Source organism: Salvelinus alpinus, chromosome 19 (genome assembly GCF_045679555.1).
Source record: "Salvelinus alpinus chromosome 19, SLU_Salpinus.1, whole genome shotgun sequence".
Taxonomy (NCBI): Eukaryota; Metazoa; Chordata; class Actinopteri; order Salmoniformes; family Salmonidae; genus Salvelinus; species Salvelinus alpinus.
In genome coordinates this window covers 10,145,008-10,171,058 of record NC_092104.1, presented here as the reverse complement: position 1 = coordinate 10,171,058, position 26,051 = coordinate 10,145,008, and the positions used below count along the sequence as shown (strand labels likewise).

General features: G+C 42.7%; 1 protein-coding gene across 3 annotated transcripts in view; it reads right to left on the bottom strand.

Moving 5' to 3' along the window:
• Nucleotides 1-930: 930 nt before the first annotated feature.
• The window catches only part of LOC139544999 (kremen protein 1-like), a 128,218-nt gene continuing 103,097 nt past the window's right edge, over nt 931-26,051 (bottom strand). For 2 of the 3 annotated variants that reach the window (XM_071352301.1, XM_071352303.1), the window contains 8 exons: nt 23,916-24,040; nt 16,972-17,125; nt 15,051-15,160; nt 13,607-13,702; nt 13,231-13,357; nt 6,712-6,942; nt 5,453-5,537; nt 931-5,163 (listed from right to left, as the gene is read on the bottom strand). In XM_071352301.1, the coding sequence (XP_071208402.1) occupies nt 5,004-5,163; nt 5,453-5,537; nt 6,712-6,942; nt 13,231-13,357; nt 13,607-13,702; nt 15,051-15,160; nt 16,972-17,125; nt 23,916-24,040 (1,088 nt within the window). In that variant the 3' untranslated portion in view covers nt 931-5,003. The remainder of the gene's footprint in view (nt 5,164-5,452; nt 5,538-6,711; nt 6,943-13,230; nt 13,358-13,606; nt 13,703-15,050; nt 15,161-16,971; nt 17,126-23,915; nt 24,041-26,051) is intronic. The other variant, XM_071352302.1, reaches the window with a different exon arrangement.

Sequence of the window (26,051 nt, the reverse complement as noted above, 5' to 3'; positions counted from 1 at the left end):
ATTGTGTTCATTCTTCTGGGCCTACGGCTACAAAACTAGTAGGGAAGTATAGTGTGCCACCAGTAGAGGGAGTGAGAGGGTCAAATTTCAGAGAGAGAGAGAGAGAGAGAGAGGGAGAGAGCGAGAGAGGTGGAAACTGAGCTGCACTTCCTAACCTCCTGCCAAATGTATGACCATATTATAGACACATATTTCCCTCAGATTACACAGATCCACAAAGAATTCAAAAACAAACCCGATTTTGATAAACTCCCATATTTACTGGGTGAAATACCACAGTGTGCAATAACAGCAGCAAGATTTGTGACCTGTTGCCACAAGAAAAGGGCAACCAGTGAAGAACAAACACCAATGGAAATACAACCCATATTTATTTATTGTCCCTTTTGTATTTTAAGTATTTGCACATCGTTACAACACTGTATATAGACATATAACATTTGAAATGTCTTTATTCTTTTGGAACTTCTGTGAGTGTAATGTTTACTGTTCATTTTTGTTGTTTATTTCACTTTTGTTTATTATCTACTTCACTTGCTTGGCAATGTTAACATATGTTCCCCATGCCAATAAAGCCCCTTGAATTGAATTGGGAGAGAGAGTTGTACACAAGGACATGTTTAAAACTTGAAGAGGTACTTCATGATAGTAAAATGTCATTGAAGGTTTACAGTGAGTGTGTTCATGTTTATATACTACAATATCTTTCTCTTTGTACATCATTTGCTATCTCCAGTGTTAGATTCTTCTGTTACTTTGCATCTCTCTTTGCATGTAGGCTACATAACCATGGCCTAGTTCAGAACATCAGTTGTAAATCCAGAGAGTGAACTAAAGACCTGTTTCTGTTGTATTCCTAAAATGATTAGGGTATGTCTTGTATGCAGGATTGACAGACCAAGGTCAAAAAATCAAGTCTCGACGTGGGGATAAGAAACATGCATGCAGTATTTATTTAGCAACCACATTAAATAAGACTACAAAGGTACTTCACTTATACAAAATACTCGATTCCATTCACATACAAAATAACAATAATTTACTGTATAAATTAAAATGTCACTATTTAATTTACAATTTTCATGAAAAAAATGTTTAGTATTCCCCGCCAAAACAATTTTTTGCCCCATATCACATAGGACTGCTCGTCTCATGAACAGAGAACCATGTAGGGTTTAACAATTCTGGGAACTTTCCCTAAATCCCAAGGTTTTCCAGAAATCATGGTTGGAGGGTTCCGGATCATGGTTGGAGGGTTCCGGATCATGGTTGGAGGGTTCCGGATCATGGTTGCAGGGTTCCGGATCATGGTTGGAGGGTTCCGGATTTCCTGCCCCTGATTCAGGGAATCTTCCAACCAGGATTTGTGGAAAACTTGGTAATTTTGCAACTCTAGTACTGTGTAACATTCAAATGAACAACAGCTAAAAAGAAGAGACAGCTTCCCTTATTATTATAAGGTACTGTAGAATTGTCCAGTTGACTGGAGGACATGGGAGAGAACGGAGTTGGTATTTTCACCAGGTTATCCAAACAGATATGGCCTTGCTAGATTTAAACTGTTAGATTAGATTATTTTCTATGTTTAACAAGGACATTTTTTTTTAACATCTCTCTGATGTCCTTCATACACACAAGCTCTCTCTTTCTCTCTGAAACACTCTCTTTCATGCACACACACTATCTCTCTCACACACACAAACACACCCTGTCTCCCTTCCCCTCTCTTCCGCTCTCTTTCTACCTCTCAGCATGAACTGCTCTGAACAGCACAGACCCAGGGGCACGTGCTCTTTCTTGTCTTGCTATAATTAACATGAGTTACTGATGAGCAGACATCCAAAGTAAAACATGAGGTCACCCAGCAGACAAACATCAGAGGGAAAAATGAGGAACGTTCTCTACATTGTGAGGCGAGGCCCCCTTATTAAGTCATAGGCACACCTAGGCTACTGTAAATCTTATCCCTCATTCCAATGTGTCAATGACTCCATCCCAAACGACACCCTATTCCCTATATAGTGCCCTACTTTTGACCAGGGCTCAGTAATGCGCTATAGGGTGCCTTTGGGACACAGCCATTACAATTTTGCATATAAACTTTAACCCTTTTACTGCAGCAGGTACTAAATGTAATGTTTGCCATTTGGTTTCCAGAAGAACAGAACTGTGTAAAATTTCAAATGGTTTTGGTTTCCAGAAGAACAGAACTGTGTAAAGTTTCAAATGATTTTGGTTTCCAGAAGAGATAAACTGTGTAAAGTTTTAAATGGTTTTGTTTCCAGAATAACAAAACTGTGTATTAGGTAGTTGTTGGGGAATTGTTAGATGACTTGTTAGATATTACTGCACTGTTGGAACTAGAAGCACAAGCATTTCTCTACACTCGCATTAACATCTGCTAACCATGTGACCAATAACATCTGCTAACCATGTGTCTGTGACAAATAACATTTGATTTGATTTGTGTAACATTTCAAATGGTGTTGGTTTCCAGAACAACAGAACTGTGTAAAGTTTCAAATTATTTTGGTTTCCAGAAGAGATAAGAGCCAAACTGGATGAAATACTATTTATCTATCACTGTACAACTAGAGATGTTTTGAACCAGATTAATCAGCTCTAACTGTGTTTCTGATTGGTGGGAAAGACAAACTGAAAAGTGCTCGACCAATAGAAATAGAATCCTAACATTATTCTACATATAAAACCTGATGATATATAAACATATATCTCATCTTGGTATGGTTTAACTTATCTTTATGGAATTACAAATTGCTGTATGCCAGAGGCACATTAATGCTTTGTGACCTTTCAAGTGTTCTCAAAGGTTACAGAAACACAGTGAACTGAAACAGTGACATTAACCTGCTGTCTGCTAACACAGTGGACTATCAATGAGTGCTTTTATCCATTCACCCCATATTATTTGTGGTTTAGCTGAGAGTTGAGTGAGGTTGTTTAGGTCTGCTGAGCCCTCTGAATGTGGGAATCTGAAGCTGCTGAATATAGGGGGGAAAAACCCTCCAGCCTCCCAGCTAAGTTGCTGTTCATGAGTAAGTACACAAACGACTGATGGATTTCACCATCGCTTTGAAAGAGCAGGACATATGTCACATTGAACTACACAATATACAACATGATTTACCCCCTCCTTGTAATCAAGTGGCAACATAAGGAGAACAATATGTTCAGTAATGTCCGAGAGGACACAAGACCACATAGAAAAGAAAAGTGGGGGGAAAATTAAGCAAACGTTTATTTTCAAAGATCACCCATTCTACTGTAATTCTCATTGACATAGTCTGTTATACAGTAACATAGTATGTTATAGAGTGACAGTCTGTTATAGGGTCACAGTCTGTTATAGGGTGACGTTGTCTGTCATAGGGTGACATAGTCTGTTATACAGTGACATAGTCTGTTATAGGGTGACAGTCTGTTATAGGGTCACAGTCTGTCATAGGGTGACGTAGTCTGTTATAGGGTCACAGTCTGTCATAGGGTGACGTAGTCTGTTATAGGGTCACAGTCTGTCATAGGGTGACGTAGTCTGTTATAGGGTGGACAAGGATCCCAACTAATAGACTCAGAAACACAGGGAGGAGGGGGAGAGGGGGGAGTGGAGAGGAGAGGGGTGGAGAGGGAGAGGGAGAGGGAGAGGGAGAGGAGAGGAGAGGAGAGGAGAGGAGAGGAGAGGAGAGGAGAGGAGAGGAGAAGAGAGGAGAGGGAGTGAAAGAGAGAAGCCTATAGTAGCAGGCTTAAATGCTTAAGGCTTAAACACAGTGTGTGTTCCTAATGTCACCCTACTCCCTATATAATACACTACGTCTGACCAGAACCCTATGGGCTATTTGGGACATAGCCAGTCAATAGCCAGTCAAACCAGATCAGAACCAACAGCTGAGTGGCCAACAGAGAGAAAGAGAGAGAGAGAACCTATGAGCATTTCAAAAACAATTTTAAAGGTCAAAATCATGCTTTCCATAAAATTGGATGAAACCAGATCTAAGTATGATGACCAAAGTATGAAAATTGACTGTTGCTTCTACATTGATGAAGTTTGACCATAAGGTTACTGGTCACCCCCCCCCCCCCCCCTCTGTATGCATGTCTTTTGTTATTCAATCCAGACATATGCAGCAGCTGCACATGCGTTCGTTCTTTATGACTTACTCATGCTATCCATTCTCCTGGCTCCAGATAGAACAGGTAAATCACCTCTCTTCTCTCTCTATCAAACACTGGCCTACATAACACACCATAGTTACAGGTAACTCATTGCTGTCTGAGAGGAAAGGGGGATCCCTTTCAGGCTTAGCTGGCTGTTGTGGTTCAATAACTGCCGATTGTCCATAGTGGTATTAATTGTACTTACATAACTGAGTTAGAGTTAAATGTACCGTAATATGACGGGGTTGGTGTCCTCGTCCCTTGATAACGATCAACCCCCTTTTTCTATGTGAGACACCAGTTACAGTCACTGACAGGGAATATGCATGGCTCCCTTTGTTGTTCGCAGATTATTAAATGAGGAGAGATGCGTAGTCTGTCATTTTGTGCCCCACTTGGAAACAGTTACAATGGAAGACCTGCATTCTGGAGGAGTCCAGTGGAAACTGGAATCTGATTTGGCCCCAGCCAACCCTTGTCTTTAGAGGAGGACTTCAATAATCTATCAGACATCCATGGAGAGACAATGGAAGTAGAACCCCAAGAATATGAGTGCCCTGCAGTAAAATGTCCACCTTGAGCTGTTTGTACATCTCCTCTCCTCTCCTGCGTTGTACACAGCAGACACAGACAGCCCTGTCTGGACCATTTTGGTAGTAGTCTCTCAGTGAGTCAGTGAATCAGTCATTAGTTAGCATGTTAGCTTTGTAGCTCAGTGCCCCATGGAGTCTCATTGGTTTGGGGCGGCCAGCTCTGTTGCTAGCTCTGGTACGGTAGGCCCTGGTACAGGGTTCAGTAGTGATGGCGGTAGTATACCAGACTGCAGTTCCCTAGTTGCCCACCAGAGGGCTGAGGTCTCCGTGGTGGTTCTTTAGCTTTTTCTTGAAAAGAGAGATGGTGGAGGGCTGGTAAAGGATGATCCAGGGCTCAGACCCAGAACTCTGACCGCTGCAGCTCTCTGAACCACTGATGGTCGGGATGTTGGGAGATCTGGAAGAGAGGAGGAGGAGAGAGGGGGGAGAGGAGGAGAGAGGGAAAAGGTAATGGGAGGGAAGGAGGGCAAAGGAGAGAAAGAGAGACACAGAGAGACACAGAGACATCGCACAGAGAATAGTAACATTAGGTTATAAATTCCATTAGCTTGTGGCTCTTACAACCTTAAAAAGACATCACTTGGCATCAACTATACTTCTGTTACACTCTGAGGCTTTAGTACAATACAACTTGACAACTTTATTGTTCATAAGTTACAGTGAACAACAGGAAATGTGATACTTACTTGACTGTGACATGAAGCAGTAGTTTGGTCACCATGACAATGACTGTCAGAGTCAGGAGAGCAGCCAGAGTGTAGATGGTCCACTCTGACAACACACAAACATAGAATTGACCTCAGACACTTTAGAGGAATACATACCAGTTAGCACTTCTAGAGAACCTGGAGGCATTTTATAGACCCTCAGATCAGAAAGATATACAAGGGGGCTATAAAACAAAAATAGTCTGGCAGATCTAGACCATATGAGTTTGTACAGTACTAGAGTTTGTACAGGACCTTTATCAGAACATATTCTGCCGGCAAAATATTAGTACACACTATAATATTAGTACACACACGTTATTACATCAGCGTTATATATCTGACAATATTTGGCCCAGGTCTCACACCTTCTTCATAACACATGATGTACATGGTGAACAATAACTTGTTAAATACATCCATGCACATCCATGTCATGAAAACATAGTGAGACCACGTAGCTATAACAAGGAACCCTATAGGAGAAAGCCTTCTGTTAAATCTAAAAGGATTTAGTAGGTATTACCTATGCCCTTTGTTAATGTACAGCCCTGTGACAGAAGCCTCCTTAGTAGAAACAGTACAAACACCTGAGTGGAAATAGTACAAACACCTGAGTGGAAATAGTACAAACACCTGAGTGGAAATAGTACAAACACCTGAGTGGAAATAGTACAAACACCTGAGTGGAAATAGTACAAACACCTGAGTGGAAATAGTACAAACACCTGAGTGGAAATAGTACAAACACCTGAGTGGAAATAGTACAAACACCTGAGTGGAAATAGTACAAACACCTGAGTGGAAATAGTACAAACACCTGAGTGGAAATAGTACAAACACCTGAGTGGAAATAGTACAAACACCTGAGTGGAAATAGTACAAACCCCTTAGTAGAAATAGTACAAACACCTGAGTGGAAATAGTACAAACCCCTTAGTAGAAATAGTACAAACACCTGAGTGGAAATAGTACAAACACCTGAGTGGAAATAGTACAAACACCTGAGTGGAAATAGTACAAACACCTGAGTGGAAATAGTACAAACACCTGAGTGGAAATAGTACAAACACCTGAGTGGAAATAGTACAAACCCCTTAGTAGAAATAGTACAAACACCTGAGTGGAAATAGTACAAACCCCTGAGTGGAAACAGTACAAACACCTATCAGAGAGAAAGGTATGGTGAGAGAGAGAGACAGAGGGAAGGATGGAGAGAGATGATGATGTCTACATACTAGAGGTGTATCCGTTGGTACCGTTGGGTCCGACCCACTGACCTGGCATGTTGTGGTCCGGTTTACCAGGACTGGATGTTATCACGTAGAGGATTTGTGAGGAGCGACCGTTAGTCTTCTCCGTTACTCCTCCCAGCTGAGGCTCCACCGTACTGGTGTCCTCTTCCTCCTCCTCCTCATCCTCCTCCTCCTCTTCCTCATCCATAGGCCTGGTGTCCAGGCCTCTCAGAGCTGAAACAACAACAATAACAACAACACACATCAGAATGTTTCCATGTGTCTACCTGTGGCTGCTACAACGTTTGTCCCCAAACCAGGAACACTTGGTTTTCGTCATGTCATAAAAATACTAAAAGTCAAGACATGGATGTCTAAATCAGGAAAATGTTGAGTCCTTATGAGGTTACAAAACATGCTGGAAGTTAATCTCATTCCTTATCTCTACCATGACTGGTGACCCGACTGAATCTTTACTAGAAGTAAACAAATACTACAGTTTGAGATGTCTCCACACAACAGAATGCTACGCTGCCGCTGCTTCATTCCTCAGACGTCATCTGAGAGCGTTTATCCTCCTCAACTGAGGGGGAAATCACCATAGCACCGCTCAGCACCCTATGGATGTAGTAACATACTGTTTGGAATTTACATCCATCCATCTTAGCCTCAAGGGGAGTCTCTCTCTTTCTATCTCTCTCTCTGTTTCTCTCTCAGTGTAGCTCTCTCTCTCTCTTTCTCTGTAGCTCTCTCTCTCTCTGTATCGCTCTTTCTTACTTTCAATTCAATTCAAGGGGCTTTATTGGCATGGGAAACATATGTTTACATTACAAAGGTAAGTGAAATGGACAAATAAAAGTGAAGTAAACAATAAAAAAGTGAAAAGTAAACATTACACTCACACAAGTTGCAAAATAATAAAGACATGTCAGATGTCATACTATGTCTATATACAGTGTTGTAACGATGTGCAAATAGTTCAAGTACAAAAGGGAAAATAAATAAACATAAATATGGGTTGTATTTAAAATGGTGTTTGTTCTTCACTGGTTGCCCTTCTCTTATGGCAACAGGTCACAAATCTTGCTGCTGTGATGGCACATTGTTGTATTTCACCCAATAGATATGGGAGTTTAACAAAATTGTGTTTGTTTTTGAATTATTTGTGGGTCTGTGTAATCTGAGGGAAATATGTGTCTATAATATGGTCATACATTTGGCAGGAGGTTAAGAAGTGCAGCTCAGTTTCCACCTCATTTTGTGGGCAGTGTGCACATAGCCTGTCTTCTCTTGAGAGCCAGGTCTGCCTTAGGCGACTTTTCTCAATAGCAAGGCTATGCTCACTGAATCTGTACAGAGTCAAAGCTTTCATTAATGTTGGGTCAGTCACAGTGGCAGAATAACTGACTGTACTCTCTGTTTAGGGCCAAATAGCATTCTAGTGTGCTCAGTTTTTTGGATAATTCTTTCCAATATGTCAAGTAATTATCTTTTCGTTTTCTCATGATTTGGTTGGGTTTAATTGTGTTGCTGTCCTGGGGTTCTGTGGGCTCTGTTTGTGTTTGTGAACAGAGCCCCAGGACCAGCTTGCTTAGGGGAATCTTCTCCAAGTTCATCTCTCTGTAGGTGATGGCTTTGTTATGGAAGGTTTGGGAATCACTTCCTTTTAGGTGGTTGTAGAATTTGAATTTTCTGGAATTTGATCATTAGCGGGAATCGGCCTAATTCTACTCTGCATGCATTATTTGGTGTTTTACGTTGTACACTGGGGATATTTTTGCGGAATTCTGTCAACTGGACCTTTTTTGGAAAACCATTATTTTTGTCTTTATGAGATTTACTGTCAGGGTCCAGGTCTGACAGAATCTGTGAAGAATATCTAGGTGCTACTGTAGGCCCTCCTTGGTTGGGGACAGACGCACCAGATCATCAGCAAACAGTAGACATTTGACTTCAGATTCTAATAGGGTGACGCTGGGTGCTGCACACTGTTCTAGTGCCCTCGCCAATTCGTTGATATATATGTTAAAGAAAGTGGAGCTTAAGCAGCATCCCTGTCTCACCTCACGGTCCTGTGGAAAGAAATGTGTGTGTTTTTTGCCAATTTTAACTGCACTCTTGTTGTTTGTGTACATGGATTTTATAATGTTGTATGTTTTTTCCCCCAACACCACATTCCAACCATTTGTATTGCAGACCCTCATTCCATTTTTAAGTCAACAAAGCATGAAAAGACTTTGCCTTTGTTTTGTTTTGTTTTGTTTGTTTGTCAATTAGTGTGTGCAGGGTGAATACGTGTTCTGTTGTATGGTCATTTGGTAAAAAAGACAATTTGACATTTGCTCAGTACATTGTTTCACTGTGGAAATGTACAAGTCTGCTGTTAATGATAATGCAGAGGATTTTCCCAAGGTTGCTGTTGACACATATCCCACGGTAGTTATTGGGGTCAAATGTGTCTCCACTTTTGTGGATTGGGGTGATCAGTCCTTGGTTCCAAATATTGGGGTAGATGACAGAGCTGAGGATGATGTTAAAGAGTTTGAGTATAGCCAATAAAAATGTGTGGTCTGTGTATTTTATAATTTTATGTAGGACACCATCAACACCACAGGCCTTTTTGGGTTGGAAGGTTTTTATTTTGTCCTGTAGTTCATTCAATGTAATTGGAGAATCCAGTGGGTTCTGGTAGTCTTTAAAAGCTGATTCTAAGATTTGTAATTGATCATGTATATGTTTTTACAGTTTATTCTTTGTTATAGAGCCAAAAAGATTGGAGAAGGGGGTTATCCACACATCTCCGTTTTGGATAGATAACTCTTCATGTTGTTGTTTGTTTAGTGTTTTCCAATTTTCCCAGAAGTGATTAGATTCTATGGATTTTTCAATTACATTGAGCTGATTTCTGATGTGCTGTTCCTTCTATTTCCGTAGTGTTTTTCTGTATTGTTTTAGTGATTCACCATAGTGAAGGCGTAGACTCAGGTTTTCTGTGTTGTTTTAGTGATTCACCATAGTGAAGGCGTAAACTCAGGGTTTCTGTATTGTTTGAGTGATTCACCATAGTGAAGGCGTAGACTCAGGTTTTCTGTATTGTTTTAGTGATTCACCATAGTGAAGGTGTAGACTCTGGTTTTCTGTATTGTTTTAGTGATTCACCATAGTGAAGGTGTAGACTCAGGGTTTCTGTATTGTTTTAGTGATTCACCATAGTGAAGGCGTAGACTCAGGGTTTCTGTATTGTTTTAGTGATTCACCATAGTGAAGGTGTAGACTCAGGTTTTCTGTATTGTTTTAGTGATTCACCATAGTGAAGGCGTAGACTCAGGGTTTCTGTATTGTTTTAGTGATTCACCATAGTGAAGGTGTAGACTCAGGTTTTCTGTATTGTTTTAGTGATTCACCATAGTGAAGGCGTAGACTCAGGGTTTCTGTATTGTTTTAGTGATTCACCATAGTGAAGGCGTAGACTCAGGTTTTCTGTATTGTTTTAGTGATTCACCATAGTGAAGGCGTAGACTCAGGGTTTCTGTATTGTTTTAGTGATTCACCATAGTGAAGGAGTAGACTCAGGTTTTCTGTATTGTTTTAGTGATTCACCATAGAGAGAGAGAGAGAGAGACAGAGAGAGAGAGATACAGAGAGAGATACAGAGAGAGATACAGAGAGAGATACAGAGAGAGAGAGAGAGCTACAGAGAGAGATACATAATCCCCATACTTTAACGATGACAGCTTCTCCATCCTGGAGGGGGAGATCAATCATTTCCAGACCCAGGGACATGTACTAGTCTGTGATGACCTAAATGCCAGAACTGGACAAGTACCTGACACCCTCAGCACACATGGGGAAAAACAGCTACCTGGAGGTGACAGCATTCCCTCCCAAATATGCCCCCCAAGGCACAACTATGACAAAACAACCAACAAAAATGGGTCACAACTCCTGCAGCTCTGTCATGCGCTGAGTCTGTACACAGTCAATGGTAGGCTTCGAGGAGACACTTACGGTAGGTACACCTACAGCTCATTCCTTGGCAGTAGTACTGTAGACTACTTTATCACTGACCTCAACCCAGAGTCTCTCAGAGCGTTCACAGTCAGCCCACTGACACCCCTATCAGATCACAGAAAAATCACAGTCTATCTGAACAGAGCAATACTCAATCATGAGGCATCAAAGCCAAAAGAACTGCACAATATTAAGAAATGCTATAGATGGAAGGAAAGTAGTGCAGAAACCTACCAAAAAACAAAAAACAATGACAACAAATTCAATCCCTTTCAGACAACTTCCTGGACAAAACATTTCACTGTAATAGTGAAGGCGCAAACGTGTCAGTAGAAAGCCTAAACAGTATATTTGACCTATCCGCTTCCCTATCAATTTTTTTTTTTCAAGCAGACAACCGAAGAAAATGAACAACAATGACAAATGGTTTGATGAAGAATGCAAAAACCTAAGAAAGAAATTGAGAAAACTGTCCAATCAAAAACATAGAGACACAGAAAACATGTTGTTGCATAGCTTATATCTAGACGTGTTGTTGCATAGCTTATATCTAGACGTGTTGTTGCATAGCTTATATCTAGACGTGTTGTTGCATAGCTTATATCTAGACGTGTTGTTGCATAGCTTATATCTAGACGTGTTGTTGCATAGCTTATATCTAGACGTGTTGTTGCATAGCTTATATCTAGACGTGTTGTTGCATAGCTTATATCTAGACGTGTTGTTGCATAGCTTATATCTAGACGTGTTGTTGCATAGCTTATATCTAGACGTGTTGTTGCATAGCTTATATCTAGACGTGTTGTTGTTGTGCATTCATTCATGTTGCTGGTCTATCCGTGTACACGTCACCTCTCAATCTGAACCCACATTTTTATCCCACACTCATAATAGAATCAAAGTATTTACGGATAAATAGAAATTCTCTGTTTAGACCAAACTGTTGTAAACATCCACTGTTGTTTCAGGTTCATTACTTTAAGGAAAGCAGCTCTCAGCACTACTCTCTCTGAGTTAGCTATAATGTCAACCATGTCAACTAAGAGCCTACAGGGCTAGAAATCACATTCACAACCACCCACACACAACCACCCACACATAATCACCCACACACAACCACCCACACACAACCACCCACACACACAACCACCCACACATAATCACCCACACACAACCACCCACACACAACCACTGTAGCTCTCACTCTCTCTGTATGGGTGGTTATGTTTGGGTGCTTTGGTGGGTGGTTGTGTGTGGGTGGTTGTGTGTGTGGGTGGTTGTGTGTGGGTGGTTGTGTGTGGGTGATTATGTGTGGGTGGTTGTGTGTGGGTGGTTGTGAATGTGATTTCTAGCCCTGTAGGCTCTTAGTTGACATGGTTGACATTATAGCTAACTCAGATTGAGAGGTGACGTGTACACGGATAGACCAGCATCATGAATGAATGCACAACAACAACACGTCTAGATATAAGCTATGCAACAACACGTCTAGATATAAGCTATGCAACAACACGTCTAGATATAAGCTATGCAACAACACGTCTAGATATAAGCTATGCAACAACATGTCTAGATATAAGCTATGCAACAACACGTCTAGATATAAGCTATGCAACAACATGCACCCTGTGAATTAGTACGTGTTCCTAGAAAAACAAAACATTTAAATATGCAACACCAATGTCAGCTGCTGCTGTGAGGCATTGGCTAGCAAATGAGAAGAGAAAAGGTGCCTGCCAGCAGCATTGTTTGGAGTCTCCCCTGCCTGTCTTCCTCCCTCTACCTCTCGCTGTGTGTGTGGTTGTGTGTGTGGTGTGTCTGGTGTGTGTGTGTGTGGTGTGTGTGGTGTGCGGGCGGGCTGGCGGGCGGGAGGATGTTCGGGCGGGTGGCGTGGTTGCTATGCAAAACCCTGCCATGGACCCAGGATACCAGGATGTCAGCCTGCACCTGTTCATGCACATTATAACTACCGGGGAGAAATGAGAAATGAATTTCTTCATGTGGTTCTCTGTGTGTCTTTATGTGGTTCAGTCGGTGTGCTGCTGGGACTGAAATCATTCAGAGAGAGAGGTCTGGAAATGATTATCTCCTCTGCTATCCTAGCTACTACTATAAAAACGTACTTTGTTTTTGTACAACTTGTTACAATTGTTTAGACAACCTCCAAACAACCTCCAAACAACCTCCAAACAACCGCTGTGTGGGTGATATCATATTGATGACCAGATTTGAGAACAATACCTTAAACCTACTCTGACAGGGAGTTTGAATAGAACGTCACCCTGTTGATTTTACTAGTAAAAGTCCCCAGCTACAGCATGTCTACATGTCTCTTACCTTGATATGTGACAGCAACCCTGTGTCTGGTTGGTTTGGTCTGTGTGTGTGTGTGTGTGTGTGTGTGTGTGTGTGTGTGTGTGTGTGTGTGTGTGTGTGTGTGTGTGTGTGTGTGTGTGTGTGTGTGTGTGTGTGTGTGTGTGTGTGTGTGTGTGTGTGTGTGTGTAAACCCACCTTGATACGTGACAGCGAAGCCCTGTGCCTGGTTGGTTCGGTCTGAGTAGAAGTAGAGGATAACAAAGTCTCCAGTGACGTTGACCAGCTCCCGGGGAGGGGTACGGCCGTCAAACCTCGCCACCACCTGATCAATCAATCAACCAACCAATCAACCAATCAACCAACCAATCAACCAACCAACCAACCAACCAACCAACCAACCAATCAACCAATCAACCAATCAACCAATCAAACTATATTTTGTAACGAATAGCACATGTCATACAAGGAAGCAATACAACGTACTTCACAGCACAAATACATAAATACAATGACTAACAGAGATAAATAAATACTATTGGAGATAATAAAAAGGAGGGTAATAACAACTGACCTGGTTGGTGTAGCCGTCCAGTAGTTCAACCATGTCTGTCTGGTCCGAGATGTCAAAGAAGGTGAAGTTGAACAGGATCACGGAGGCTCCAGGGACCTAATAATAATAATTAGACATATAGAAACCATATAAATTATTAAATCAGATTTATATCGTTATATATTGTAGCTTGTCTGAAACCCAAAGACAATTTACAACAGGCAAGAAACTGAAGAAAGAAACCGAACGCAGCATTCAAAGCAAAACAGTAAACTAAAGGACTGGGATATTGGGGAGGAGAGAGAACGTAACAGTAAACTAAAGGACTGGGATATTGGGGAGGAGAGAGGCCGTAACAGTAAACTAAAGGACTGGGATATTGGGGAGGAGAGAGAACGTAACAGTAAACTAAAGGACTGGGATATTGGGGAGGAGAGAGGCCGTAACAGTAAACTAAAGGACTGGGATATTGGGGAGGAGAGAGAACGTAACAGTAAACTAAAGGACTGGGATATTGGGGAGGAGAGAGAACGTAACAGTAAACTAAAGGACTGGGATATTGGGGAGGAGAGAGGCCGTAACAGTAAACTAAAGGACTGGGATATTGGGGAGGAGAGAGGCCGTAACAGTAAACTAAAGGACTGGGATATTGGGGAGGAGAGAGAACGTAACAGTAAACTAAAGGACTGGGATATTGGGGAGGAGAGAGGCCGTAACAGTAAACTAAAGGACTGGGATATTGGGTAGGAGAGAGAACGTAACAGTAAACTAAAGGACTGGGATATTGGGGAGGAGACAGGCCGTAACATTAAACTAAAGGACTGGGATATTGGGGAGGAGAGAGGCCGTAACAGTAAACTAAAGGACTGGGATATTGGGGAGGAGACAGGCCGTAACAGTAAACTAAAGGACTGGGATATTGGGTAGGAGAGAGAACGTAACAGTAAACTAAAGGACTGGGATATTGGGGAGGAGAGAGAACGTAACAGTAAACTAAAGGACTGGGATATTGGGGAGGAGAGAGGCCATAACAGTAAACTAAAGGACTGGGATATTGGGGAGGAGAGAGGCCGTAACAGTAAACTAAAGGACTGGGATATTGGGGAGGAGAGAGGCCATAACAGTAAACTAAAGGACTGGGATATTGGGGAGGAGAGAGAACGTAACAGTAAACTAAAGGACTGGGATATTGGGGAGGAGAGAGGCCATAACAGTAAACTAAAGGACTGGGATATTGGGGAGGAGAGAGAACGTAACAGTAAACTAAAGGACTGGGATATTGGGGAGGAGAGAGGCCGTAACAGTAAACTAAAGGACTGGGATATTGGGGAGGAGAGAGGCCATAACAGTAAACTAAAGGACTGGGATATTGGGGAGGAGAGAGAACGTAACAGTAAACTAAAGGACTGGGATATTGGGGAGGAGAGAGGCCATAACAGTAAAAGAGTAAAGATCCAAGACGTACCTGGACAGTCCAGTAGCAAACCCTCCCGGCCGCGTACTTATCAGGGAAGTCAGGGGAGTACACCACCCCAGAGGGCGCAGAGTAGTTACCCCCGCACGCCCCCACTCGAGCTGGAGTTAAACAGCCGGAAAACAGATGACTTAATAACGGTTTCATTATTGACGTTTGCATTGTGCAAAGTTTCTAAGTCTTTCAGACAAGTGTGTTTGTTTATGTTGTTATAGCCTATAGCTGTTCTGTTGTGTATTTGATGTTTTGTGTGGACCCCAGGAAGAGTAGCTGCTGCATGTGCAGTAGGTAATGGGGATCCTATTCAACTAAACTAAACCTTGTCTTACAACTCACCCCAGGGACTCATATGTAAACTAAACCCTGTCGTACAACTCACCCCAGTGACTCATATGTAAACTAAACCCTGTCGTACAACTCACCCCAGTGACTCATATGTAAACTAAACCCTGTCGTACAACTCACCCCAGTGACTCATTTGTTGTCAGAGTTATTATACACACCACATACAAGAGATTCTCTCAATGATGGGGTGGCAGGTAGCCTAGTTATTAGAGTGTTGGACTTGTAACCGAAAGGATGCAAGATCAAATCCCTGAGCTGACAAGGTAAAGATCTGCCGTTCTGCCCCTGAACAAGGTAGTTAACAAGGCAGTCGCTGTTCATCGGCCGTCAGTGAAAATAAGAGTTTGTTCGTTACTAACTTGCCTAGTTAAATAAAGGTAATTTAAAAAATATATATTCTGAGTGGAATGAAGGGTTTTCAACACATCGTGGAAAGATGGGCCTGGATTGAGCAACACACATTTTATCGCTATTGTAATTATGTTCAGCTGCGAAATCTGTCTCTCATTATCTAGCAGTTGTCTGCCATAAACCGGATGCTTGTGTAGCCTATTAAACAGAAATGTAGCATGTATTATTCTAGCCAAAATCAGCAAATCGTTTTATGACAACAAAGGGAGAGATATAACATTCTGTTCACATGACCGTTCTAATGAGTACGTTTTGAGAGTGGTGGTACGATCCTTCCATACTGGGTTATTTGACTTCTTTTCAACGTTAGTTCTGAGATAATTCAATGGTTTGTGACGTATTGAAGTGTCAGTTTACTGGAATGTCATCTTTTGAAAATGCAGTTTTATTTCTCCATGCACCAGAAAATACTCCACTTTGTACACATTAAGTGAAGCACCATATAACTATATTGAGCACCATAGAAGCACCGGTGGGAAGTTATAGCTGGTTTAGATCATGTGTAGTGGATCAGACCAGGGCAAATGATGTCCTACTCACTGTCAAACATGTACACAGACCGCAGCAAATGATGTCCTACTCACTGTCAAAGATGTACACAGACCGAAGCAAATGATGTCCTACTCACTGTCAAAGATGTACACAGACCGAAGCAAATGATGTCCTACTCACTGTCAAAGATGTACACAGACCGAAGCAAATGATGTCCTACTCACTGTCAAAGATGTACACAGACCGAAGCAAATGATGTCCTACTCACTGTCAAAGATGTACACAGACCGAAGCAAATGATGTCCTACTCACTGTCAAAGATGTACACAGACCGAAGCAAATGATGTCCTACTCACTGTCAAAGATGTACACAGACCGAAGCAAATGATGTCCTACTCACTGTCAAAGATGTACACAGACCGAAGCAAATGATGTCCTACTCACTGTCAAAGATGTACACAGACCGAAGCAAATGATGTCCTACTCACTGTCAAACATGTACACAGACCGAAGCAAATGATGTCCTACTCACTGTCAAACATGTACACAGACCGCAGCAAATGATGTCCTACTCACTGTCAAAGATGTACACAGACCGAAGCAAATGATGTCCTACTCACTGTCAAACATGTACACAGACCGAAGCAAATGATGTCCTACTCACTGTCAAAGACGATGACCCATCCATCTCCCCCACAAGGCTGGGTGTGGTCACCGAAACACACGTGGTTGCATTCCATGCTGGGCGCCTTGCCATGGAGACGCAGGTCCAGGCTGTTGCCACAGAAACAGGCATAACCCGACTCCATCCCGGCAAGCTTCGGAACAGAGAGAGAAATGCAAATCAATCAACAGATTAGAATTTCAAATCTAACTTTATTTTTGTTTAGCACTTGTGTAACGCTTCACAAGAGGGTCAGGCCTTCCCCTTGACAAAGCACTGAGAAAGAAATCATCATTTGGATGAGAGAAAGAAACAAAAAAACAAAACAAAAATATTAAGAGGAACCAGATTTTAGAGGGGAGCCTGAACCTCCATAGACCAACACTTATGGAGTGATACTAGTGCCAACAGAAACGTAACGTGAATCCAGTCCATAAAGTCTGGAGAGCAGATAAGCCGGAGCAAGACAGATATGGCACATGATCACAGTTATAGTACCATCTAATGTTAATAGGCTTTCAGAATGATTCCATAACCCCCCCCCCCCCCCAAAAGGATTGTTTTTCTGTACAGAAATTAAGTGATTTTAGTGTCTAAAGCCATCAGGCTTTTGATGATAATAATGTGGTCTGGTTTAGTTCGGTGCTTCGAGACAAACAGAAACAGTCACTCCCTTTGGACGCATCCCAAAAGGCACTACTTTTGACCAGAGCCCTATCGGTCAAAAGTAGTGCCTTACATAGGGAATGGAGTGTTATCTGGGATGCAAGGTGACTCTTTGAGTACCATCTAAACATCAGAGGGCTAAATCAACCAGCCTGAAATAGCATGGCCCTCAGACCGTTTAACCTTCATCTCTTAGTCAAACACAGCAAACATTTCCTAAAGCCGTGCTGCGCTGGGCTGCATTAAAATGAGAGAAAGAATTACAGGGTGGGTTCCAAATGGCACTCTGTTCCCTATGTGCGCTCCTCTCCTAGGGCCCTGGACAAAAGTAGTATGCTATAAAGGGTAATAAGGTGCCAATTGGGATTTGGATGACAGTCAAAACTCTTTAAGCATGTTGAACTTCCTTCCAGAATTCAGATGGAACCTAGTCATGCTCAGCACAGTGTGCACACACACACACACACACACACACACACACACACACACACACACAGACACAGACACAGACACAGACACAGACACAGACACAGACACAGACACACACACACACACACACACACACACACACACACACACACACACACACACACACACACACGCCTGGCCACTGCTCCAGTGTCTCCCGTTAAAAGAGGACCATTATATAATGTTTCTTCCCATAAATTAATTCATACGAAGGTACGGCATCACTTTCCCTCATTCTGAAAATACTCTCATGAAGCTGGAATTTATATAGCCAGGATCCTCTGTGTGTGTATGTGTGTGTGTGTCCAACTCTGCCAACCAAACCAAAAGTAAAGGCTGTGGGACATGAATCACTGCTTCATCATTACCTATTTATCAGGTAAAACCCAACGTGAATTCCTTTGCGTTAGCGAGCAGAAAATGTTTGCTCAGGGCTTCTTAATCACGGACTGTCTGACTGACTCATGATTGAATATGGTTGTTTGTCATAGTGTAGTCAGTTCAAGGTACTAAACGATATCATAACCGCCATCGATAAAAGACATTACTGTGCAGCCGTCTTCATCGACCTGGCCAAGGCTTTCGACTCTGTCAATCACCATATTCTTATCGGCAGACTCAGTAGCCTCGGTTTTTCTAATGACTGCCTTGCCTGGTTCACCAACTACTTTGCAGACAGAGTTCAGTGTGTCAAATCGGAGGGCATGTTGTCCGGTCCTCTGGCAGTCTCTATGGGGGTACCACAGGGTTCAATTCTCGGGCCGACTCTTTTCTCTGTATACATCAATGATGTTGCTCTTGCTGCGGACGATTCCCTGATCCACCTCTACGCAGACGACACCATTCTATTTCTTCCGGCCCTTCCTTGGACACTGTGCTATCTAACCTCCAAACGAGCTTCAATGCCATACAACACTCCTTCCGTGGCCTCCAACTGCTCTTAAACGCTAGTAAAACCAAATGCATGCTTTTCAACCGTTCGCTGCCTGCACCCGCACGCCCGACTAGCATCACCACCCTGGACGGTTCCGACCTAGAATATGTGGACATCTATAAGTACCTAGGTGTCTGGCTAGACTGCAAACTCTCCTTCCAGACTCATATCAAACATCTCCAATCCAAAATCAAATCAAGAATCGGCTTTCTATTCCGCAACAAAGCCTCCTTCACTCACGCCGCCAAACTTACCCTAGTAAAACTGACTATCCTACCGATCCTCGACTTCGGCGATGTCATCTACAAAATAGCTTCCAATACTCTACTCAGCAAACTGGATGCAGTTTATCACAGTGCCATTCGTTTTGTTACTAAAGCACCTTATACGACCCACCACTGCGACCTGTATGCCCTAGTCGGCTGGCCCTCGCTACATGTTCGTCGTCAGACCCACTGGCTCCAGGTCATCTACAAGGCTATGCTAGGTAAAGTGCCGCCTTATCTCAGTTCACTGGTCACGATGGCTACACCCACCCGCAGCACGCGCTCCAGCAGGTGTATCTCACTGATCATCCCTAAAGCCAAAACCTCATTTGGACGCCTTTCCTTCCAGTTCTCTGCTGCCTGCGACTGGAACGAATTGCAAAAATCTCTGAAGTTGGAGACTTTTATCTCCCTCAACAACTTTAAAAATCTGCTATCCGAGCAGCTAACCGATCGCTGCAGCTGTACATAGTACATCTGTAAACTACCCACCCAATTTACCTACCTCACCCCCCATACTGCTTTTATTTATTTACTTTTCTGCTCTTTTGCACACCAGTATCTCTTCTTGCACATGATCATCTGATGATTTATCACTCCAGTGTTAATCTGCTAAATTGTAATTATTCGATTTATTGCCTACCTCATGCCTTTTGCACACATTGTATATAGATTCTCTTTTTTTCTACCATGTTATTGACTTGTTTATTGTTTACTCCATGTGTAACTCTGTGTTGTCTGTTCACACTGCTATGCTTTATCTTGGCCAGGTCGCAGTTGCAAATGAGAACTTGTTCTCAACTAGCCTACCTGGTTAAATAAAGGTGAAAAAAATAAATAAATAAAAAATAATAATAAATAAAGTTAAGACAGATAGATGTGGCGGTCTCAGGCTGTTGACATTGCATCACAACACACCATACTACATCACAACACACCAGTGTCATCTGTGGAGAGGGACTGACACGCACACACACACAGACAGACAGACAGGCATACACACACACACAGACACGGACTGACTGTCACTGTTCATCAGCGCAGAGGGCGTCTGAGAGAATGGTCTGACCCAGGTCCAACCGGATGTGTTCACACACAACACAAACACCTGCCACTGTTTAGTGTAACCATGGTCAGTAGACAATAGAAGACCAGTGTAACCATGGTCAGTAGACAATAGAAGACCAGTGTAACCATGGTCAGTAGACAATAGAAGACCAGTGTAACCGTGGTTAGTAGACAATAGAAGACCAGTGTAAACATGGTCAGTAGACAATAGAAGACCAGTGTAAACATGGTCAGTAGACAATAGAAGACCAGTGTAACCATGGTCAGTAGACAATAGAAGGCCAGTGTAACCATGGTCAGTAGACAATAGAAGACCAGTGTAACCATGGTCAGTAGACAATAGAAGACCAGTGTAACCATGGTCAGTAGACAATAGAAGACCAGTGTAACCATGGTCAGTAAACAATAGAAGACCAGTGTAACCATGGTCAGTAGACAATAGAAGACCAGTGTAACCATGGTCAGTAGACAATAGAAGACCAGTGTAACCATGGTCAGTAGACAATAGAAGACCAGTGTAACCATAGTCAGTAGACAATAGAAGACCAGTGTAACCATGGTCAGTAGACAATAGAAGGCCAGTGTAACCATGGTCAGTAGACAATAGAAGGCCCGTGTAACCATGGTCAGTAGACAATAGAAGACCAGTGTAACCATGGTCAGTAAACAATAGAAGGCCAGTGTAACCATGGTCAGTAGACAATAGAATACCAGTGTAACCATGGTCAGTAGACAATAGAAGACCAGTGTAACCATGGTCAGTAGACAATAGAAGGCCAGTGTAGCCATGGTCAGTAGACAATAAAAGACCAATGTAACCATGGTCAGTAGACAATAGAAGGCAACAGAAGACAATAGAAGCACCAGTGAGACCATACATTTTCAGCTGTCTGTTATGTGTCGTCATTTGATGCGTCACTGAATTCAATTGAAATGTGAGGATGGTTATAAACATAGAAATACAGAGTTTAGAACAGTGGTCACCAACCAGTCGATCGCGATCGACTTGTCGATCTCCAAGGCATTTCTAGTCGATCGCCAAACATTTCTGTAAAAAAAAACAACGATAAAGCCTTGTGTTCCTATTATTTTTATTCGTCTCGAGCTGCTGGTGGTAGATGCAGCCAATTCAGCTGCCCACATTACCATAACTCTGTTTATACAAGAGGCTCAGTTGTGAGGCTTGCATCTAATTGTTGTATAAAATAAATGAGTAAAGATTCAATTATTTGTGAAATTATGTAATGTGATTATAAACTGTTTAACTAAGTCATTGGCCCGCCCTATGAGCACAGACATTGATCTGGCGTCATGGGACAGCCCTTTCCTACTGTTCTGGATATAACCCCCACCTTGGGAATTTCCCCGGAGACCAAGCTTACCTCGATTACCGAGAGGGCTAAGGTTTGAGTAGAGACCATAAACCTGAGTATAAGGTTGTAATGGTTGTTGAAACTCTGAGACTATCGATACCAACAGAATAAGAGCAAATCTTCGATACTAATTACTAGTCTGCAGCTAGGAATTGTGTACCATTGAATGCGAAGGCTGACAACTGCCCAAACATCTATAATTATCAACTGTGTAGTGACTTTAGTCTTTCACAACCCTTCTCAGTCCACACCCACTTCCCTTTGTCTACCAAGCCGTCATATCGGCTTAGCACACTAGGGAACCTCCCCTATCATTTCCTTGTAACCATATCGACTGTTTGTTTGTTTATGCATTTCTGTGATTATTTAGTTAGTTAGTAACTAAATGATTAAGACAATTGATGTATGGATGATTCATAGTAAAGGCTGGGTTCGTGCAGATAACAAACAATTTACGACGTTTGGAATGAGACTAACGTGAGGTAAAGAATAATTCATTAATTAGAAAACTAATTGATCAGATATTAAAATATCTGAAAGTTATATTAGGAAAATTATAACTTTGTAATCTTTCCTTAGTGCCCTGACTTCCTAGTTAATTACATTTACATGATTAGTTTAATCACGTAATAATAATTACAGAGAATTGATTTGATAAAATAACAGTCTTCAGTTTAATGATACCAAAGACACGACAAATAATTGAATAATATAGATGTCTAAATTTATTTTGCAACGCTGGCCCACGCGACGCGAGTGGTGTAGTCAGCCTGTAAAAGAAAGCTACGGCAAAATTGATACTGTGAGATTTCAAAACATTTAAAACCATGATTAGAGAGAGACTGTCAACGAATACAGCAAAGAGCTGCTGTTTCTATGAGTGAGGTCATGTTTAAGTTCTTACTCAGCACTGTCAACACTTTCTTTTTAACACTTTTATAAGCCATAAAATGTGCGTTCTTCCTATTTCCACTCAGCGCTACAACAAGCAGTGCAGCAGTAATGAATGAGTAGGAAAGTGTATCTATAGGCCTTGTTATTATTAGCGGCTTGGGTCTCTTTTAATATTGAGGAATATTTAACTTTCTCTGTTCATAGGAGTAACAACATGAATTTGTGCACAAGGAATTGTGTGCGACTCAAGTTTCGCCATCAGCTGGAAGACGGGGTCCCTTTTTGTTCCGTGTCAGTGGAGGAAAGGGAGAGCGGAGGGATGTTGAGAGATGGACCCTCAGTCTGCTGCTCTCTCCCTCCGCTGAGACTGACCCTCAGTCTGCTGCTCTCTCCCTCCGTTGAGACAGACCCTCAGTCTGCTGCTCTCTCCCTCCGCTGAGACAGACCCTCAGTCTGCTGCTCTCTCCCTCCGCTGAGACTGACCCTCAGTCTGCTGCTCTCTCCCTCCGTTGAGACAGACCCTCAGTCTGCTGCTCTCTCCCTCCGCTGAGACAGACCCTCAGTCTGCTGCTCTCTCCCTCCGCTGAGACTGACCCTCAGTCTGCTGCTCTCTCCCTCCGTTGAGACAGACCCTCAGTCTGCTCCTCTCTCCCTCCGCTGAGACAGACCCTCAGTCTGCTGCTCTCTCCCTCCGCTGAGACTGACCCTCAGTCTGCTGCTCTCTCCCTCCGCTGAGACTGACCATCAGATGCAGGCACCATCATCCCAGTAAAATAAAAAGCTAATTATTTAAACGTATGCTCACTCAGCTGTGCCTCACAAGTAATACAACAATGGGTCTATTACCGGTGTGATCATATAGCCTACCTCAAATTTTGAAATATAATTTTTAAAAATGACCCGAACAACAATGCATTGGCAGGTAAATTCAAGCTAAGCCAGTATTCGTTGATAATGTATTGGGCCTAAAGCTTACCGAACAAACCTCATTGCTACAGTACTGTTTTTAATTGGTTAATGTTGCATGGGCTTACATTTTTTAAGTCATGTTAATAAAACATCAGCAGTAGATCTCGGCATTTTGACTCAGAAAAGGTTGGTGACCACTGGTCTAGAAAATAAGAAACACAGCATTCCCCCCGCCAATATGACCATTTGCCATCAGGAATGATCAATAAACCATGGTCAAATCTGATTTAAAACTAGTGCACTATGTAGGGAATAAAGGTACCATTTGGGACGGTCAATACATCTCCATAGTGTAGTCTGTCTTACCATGTATCTCTGTTTACGGCAGAAGCTGATGCAGTTCTGGACGGTGAGTTTGTTAGAGGTCTGACTGCTCCCTGTCAGGGTGGGAGGGTCGCCACTGTCCTTAAAACAGCCCAGGTTACCAGGCACTACAGGAAACAGAGAGGAGAGCAGGGGGCTTAACTATGTAGTTCAGCATGACATATGTTTCTATACTAACAATCACACGCTGCATTTGGCATTTACTACAAATCCCATGATGCGTCTGTGTCTGACAGAGATCATACACGTCATACATGCACACCAGCACGAAATAAACATCAACACATCGGAATTCTCTGGCCTCTGTTTGAGATTGAGGAGGATGGGGGTGAGGGGGAGAGGGGGAGGAGGAGAAGGATGAGGGTGAGGGGGAGAGAGGTAGGAGGAGAAGGTTGAGGGGGGGTGAGAAGGATGAGGGTGAGGGTGAGAGAGGTAGGCGTCTGCTAAATGACTTAAATGTTAAATGTAAATGTGAGAGAGGTAGGAGGAGAAGGATGAGAGGGGGTGAGAAGGATGAGGGTGAGGGGAAAGAGGTAGGAGGAGAAGGATGAGGGTGAGGGTGAGAGAGGTAGGAGGAGAAGGATGAGAGGGGGTGAGAAGGATGAGGGTGAGGGGAAAGAGGTAGGAGGAGAAGGATGAGGGTGAGGGTGAGAGAGGTAGGAGGAGAAGGATGAGAGGGGGTGAGAAGGATGAGGGTGAGGGGGAGAGAGGTAGGAGGAGAAGGATGAGAGGGGGTGAGAAGGATGAGGGTGAGGGGGAGAGAGGTAGGAGGAGAAGGATGAGGGTGAGGGTGAGAGAGTTAGGAGGAGAAGGATGAGAGGGGGTGAGAAGGATGAGGGTGAGGGTGAGGGTGAGAGAGGTAGGAGGAGAAGGATGAGAGGGGGTGAGAAGGATGAGGGTGAGGGGAAAGAGGTAGGAGGAGAAGGATGAGGGTGAGGGTGAAAGAGGTAGGAGGAGAAGGATGGGGGGCTGAGTTGCAGTGAGTGGGTGCTGGAATCTAGAGTATGTGCATTGTCTGGGCAAGCTAGTATAGATCTAGGTGATATATCTAGCTGAGATATCTAGCTGAGATAGTGGGTAAAAGTCTACATGACAGAGAGGAGGAGGTCTCCTGAGACTGAGGTCAAATAAGAGCTAAAGGTGATATACAGCATCAGAATGGACAGCTAGTAAAGTGATACACAGCATCAGAATGGACAGCTAGTAAAGTGATACACACAGCATCAGAATGGACAGCTAGTAAAGTGATACACACAGCATCAGAATGGACAGCTAGTAAAGTGATACACACAGCATCAGAATGGACAGCTAGTAAAGTGATATACACGGCATCAGAATGGACAGCTAGTAAAGTGATACACACAGCATCAGAATGGACAGCTAGTAAAGTGATACACACAGCATCAGAATGGACAGCTAGTAAAGTGATACACACAGCATCAGAATGGACAGCTAGTAAAGTGATACACAGCATCAGAATGGACAGCTAGTAAAGTGATACACACAGCATCAGAATGGACAGCTAGTAAAGTGATACACAGCATCAGAATGGACAGCTAGTAATGTGATACACACAGCATGAGAATGGACAGCTAGTAAAGTGATATACACAGCATCAGAATGGACAGCTAGTAAAGTGATACACACAGCATCAGAATGGACAGCTAGTAAAGTGATATACACAGCATCAGAATGGACAGCTAGTAAAGTGATACACACAGCATCAGAATGGACAGCTAGTAATGTGATACACACAGCATCAGAATGGACAGCTAGTAAAGTGATACACACAGCATCAGAATGGACAGCTAGTAAAGTGATACACACAGCATCAGAATGGACAGCTAGTAAAGTGATACACACAGCATCAGAATGGACAGCTAGTAAAGTGATACACACAGCATCAGAATGGACAGCTAGTAAAGTGATATACACAGCATCAGAATGGACAGCTAGTAAAGTGATACACACAGCATCAGAATGGACAGCTAGTAAAGTGATACACACAGCATCAGAATGGACAGCTAGTAAAGTGATACACAGCATCAGAATGGACAGCTAGTAATGTGATACACACAGCATCAGAATGGACAGCTAGTAAAGTGATACACACAGCAT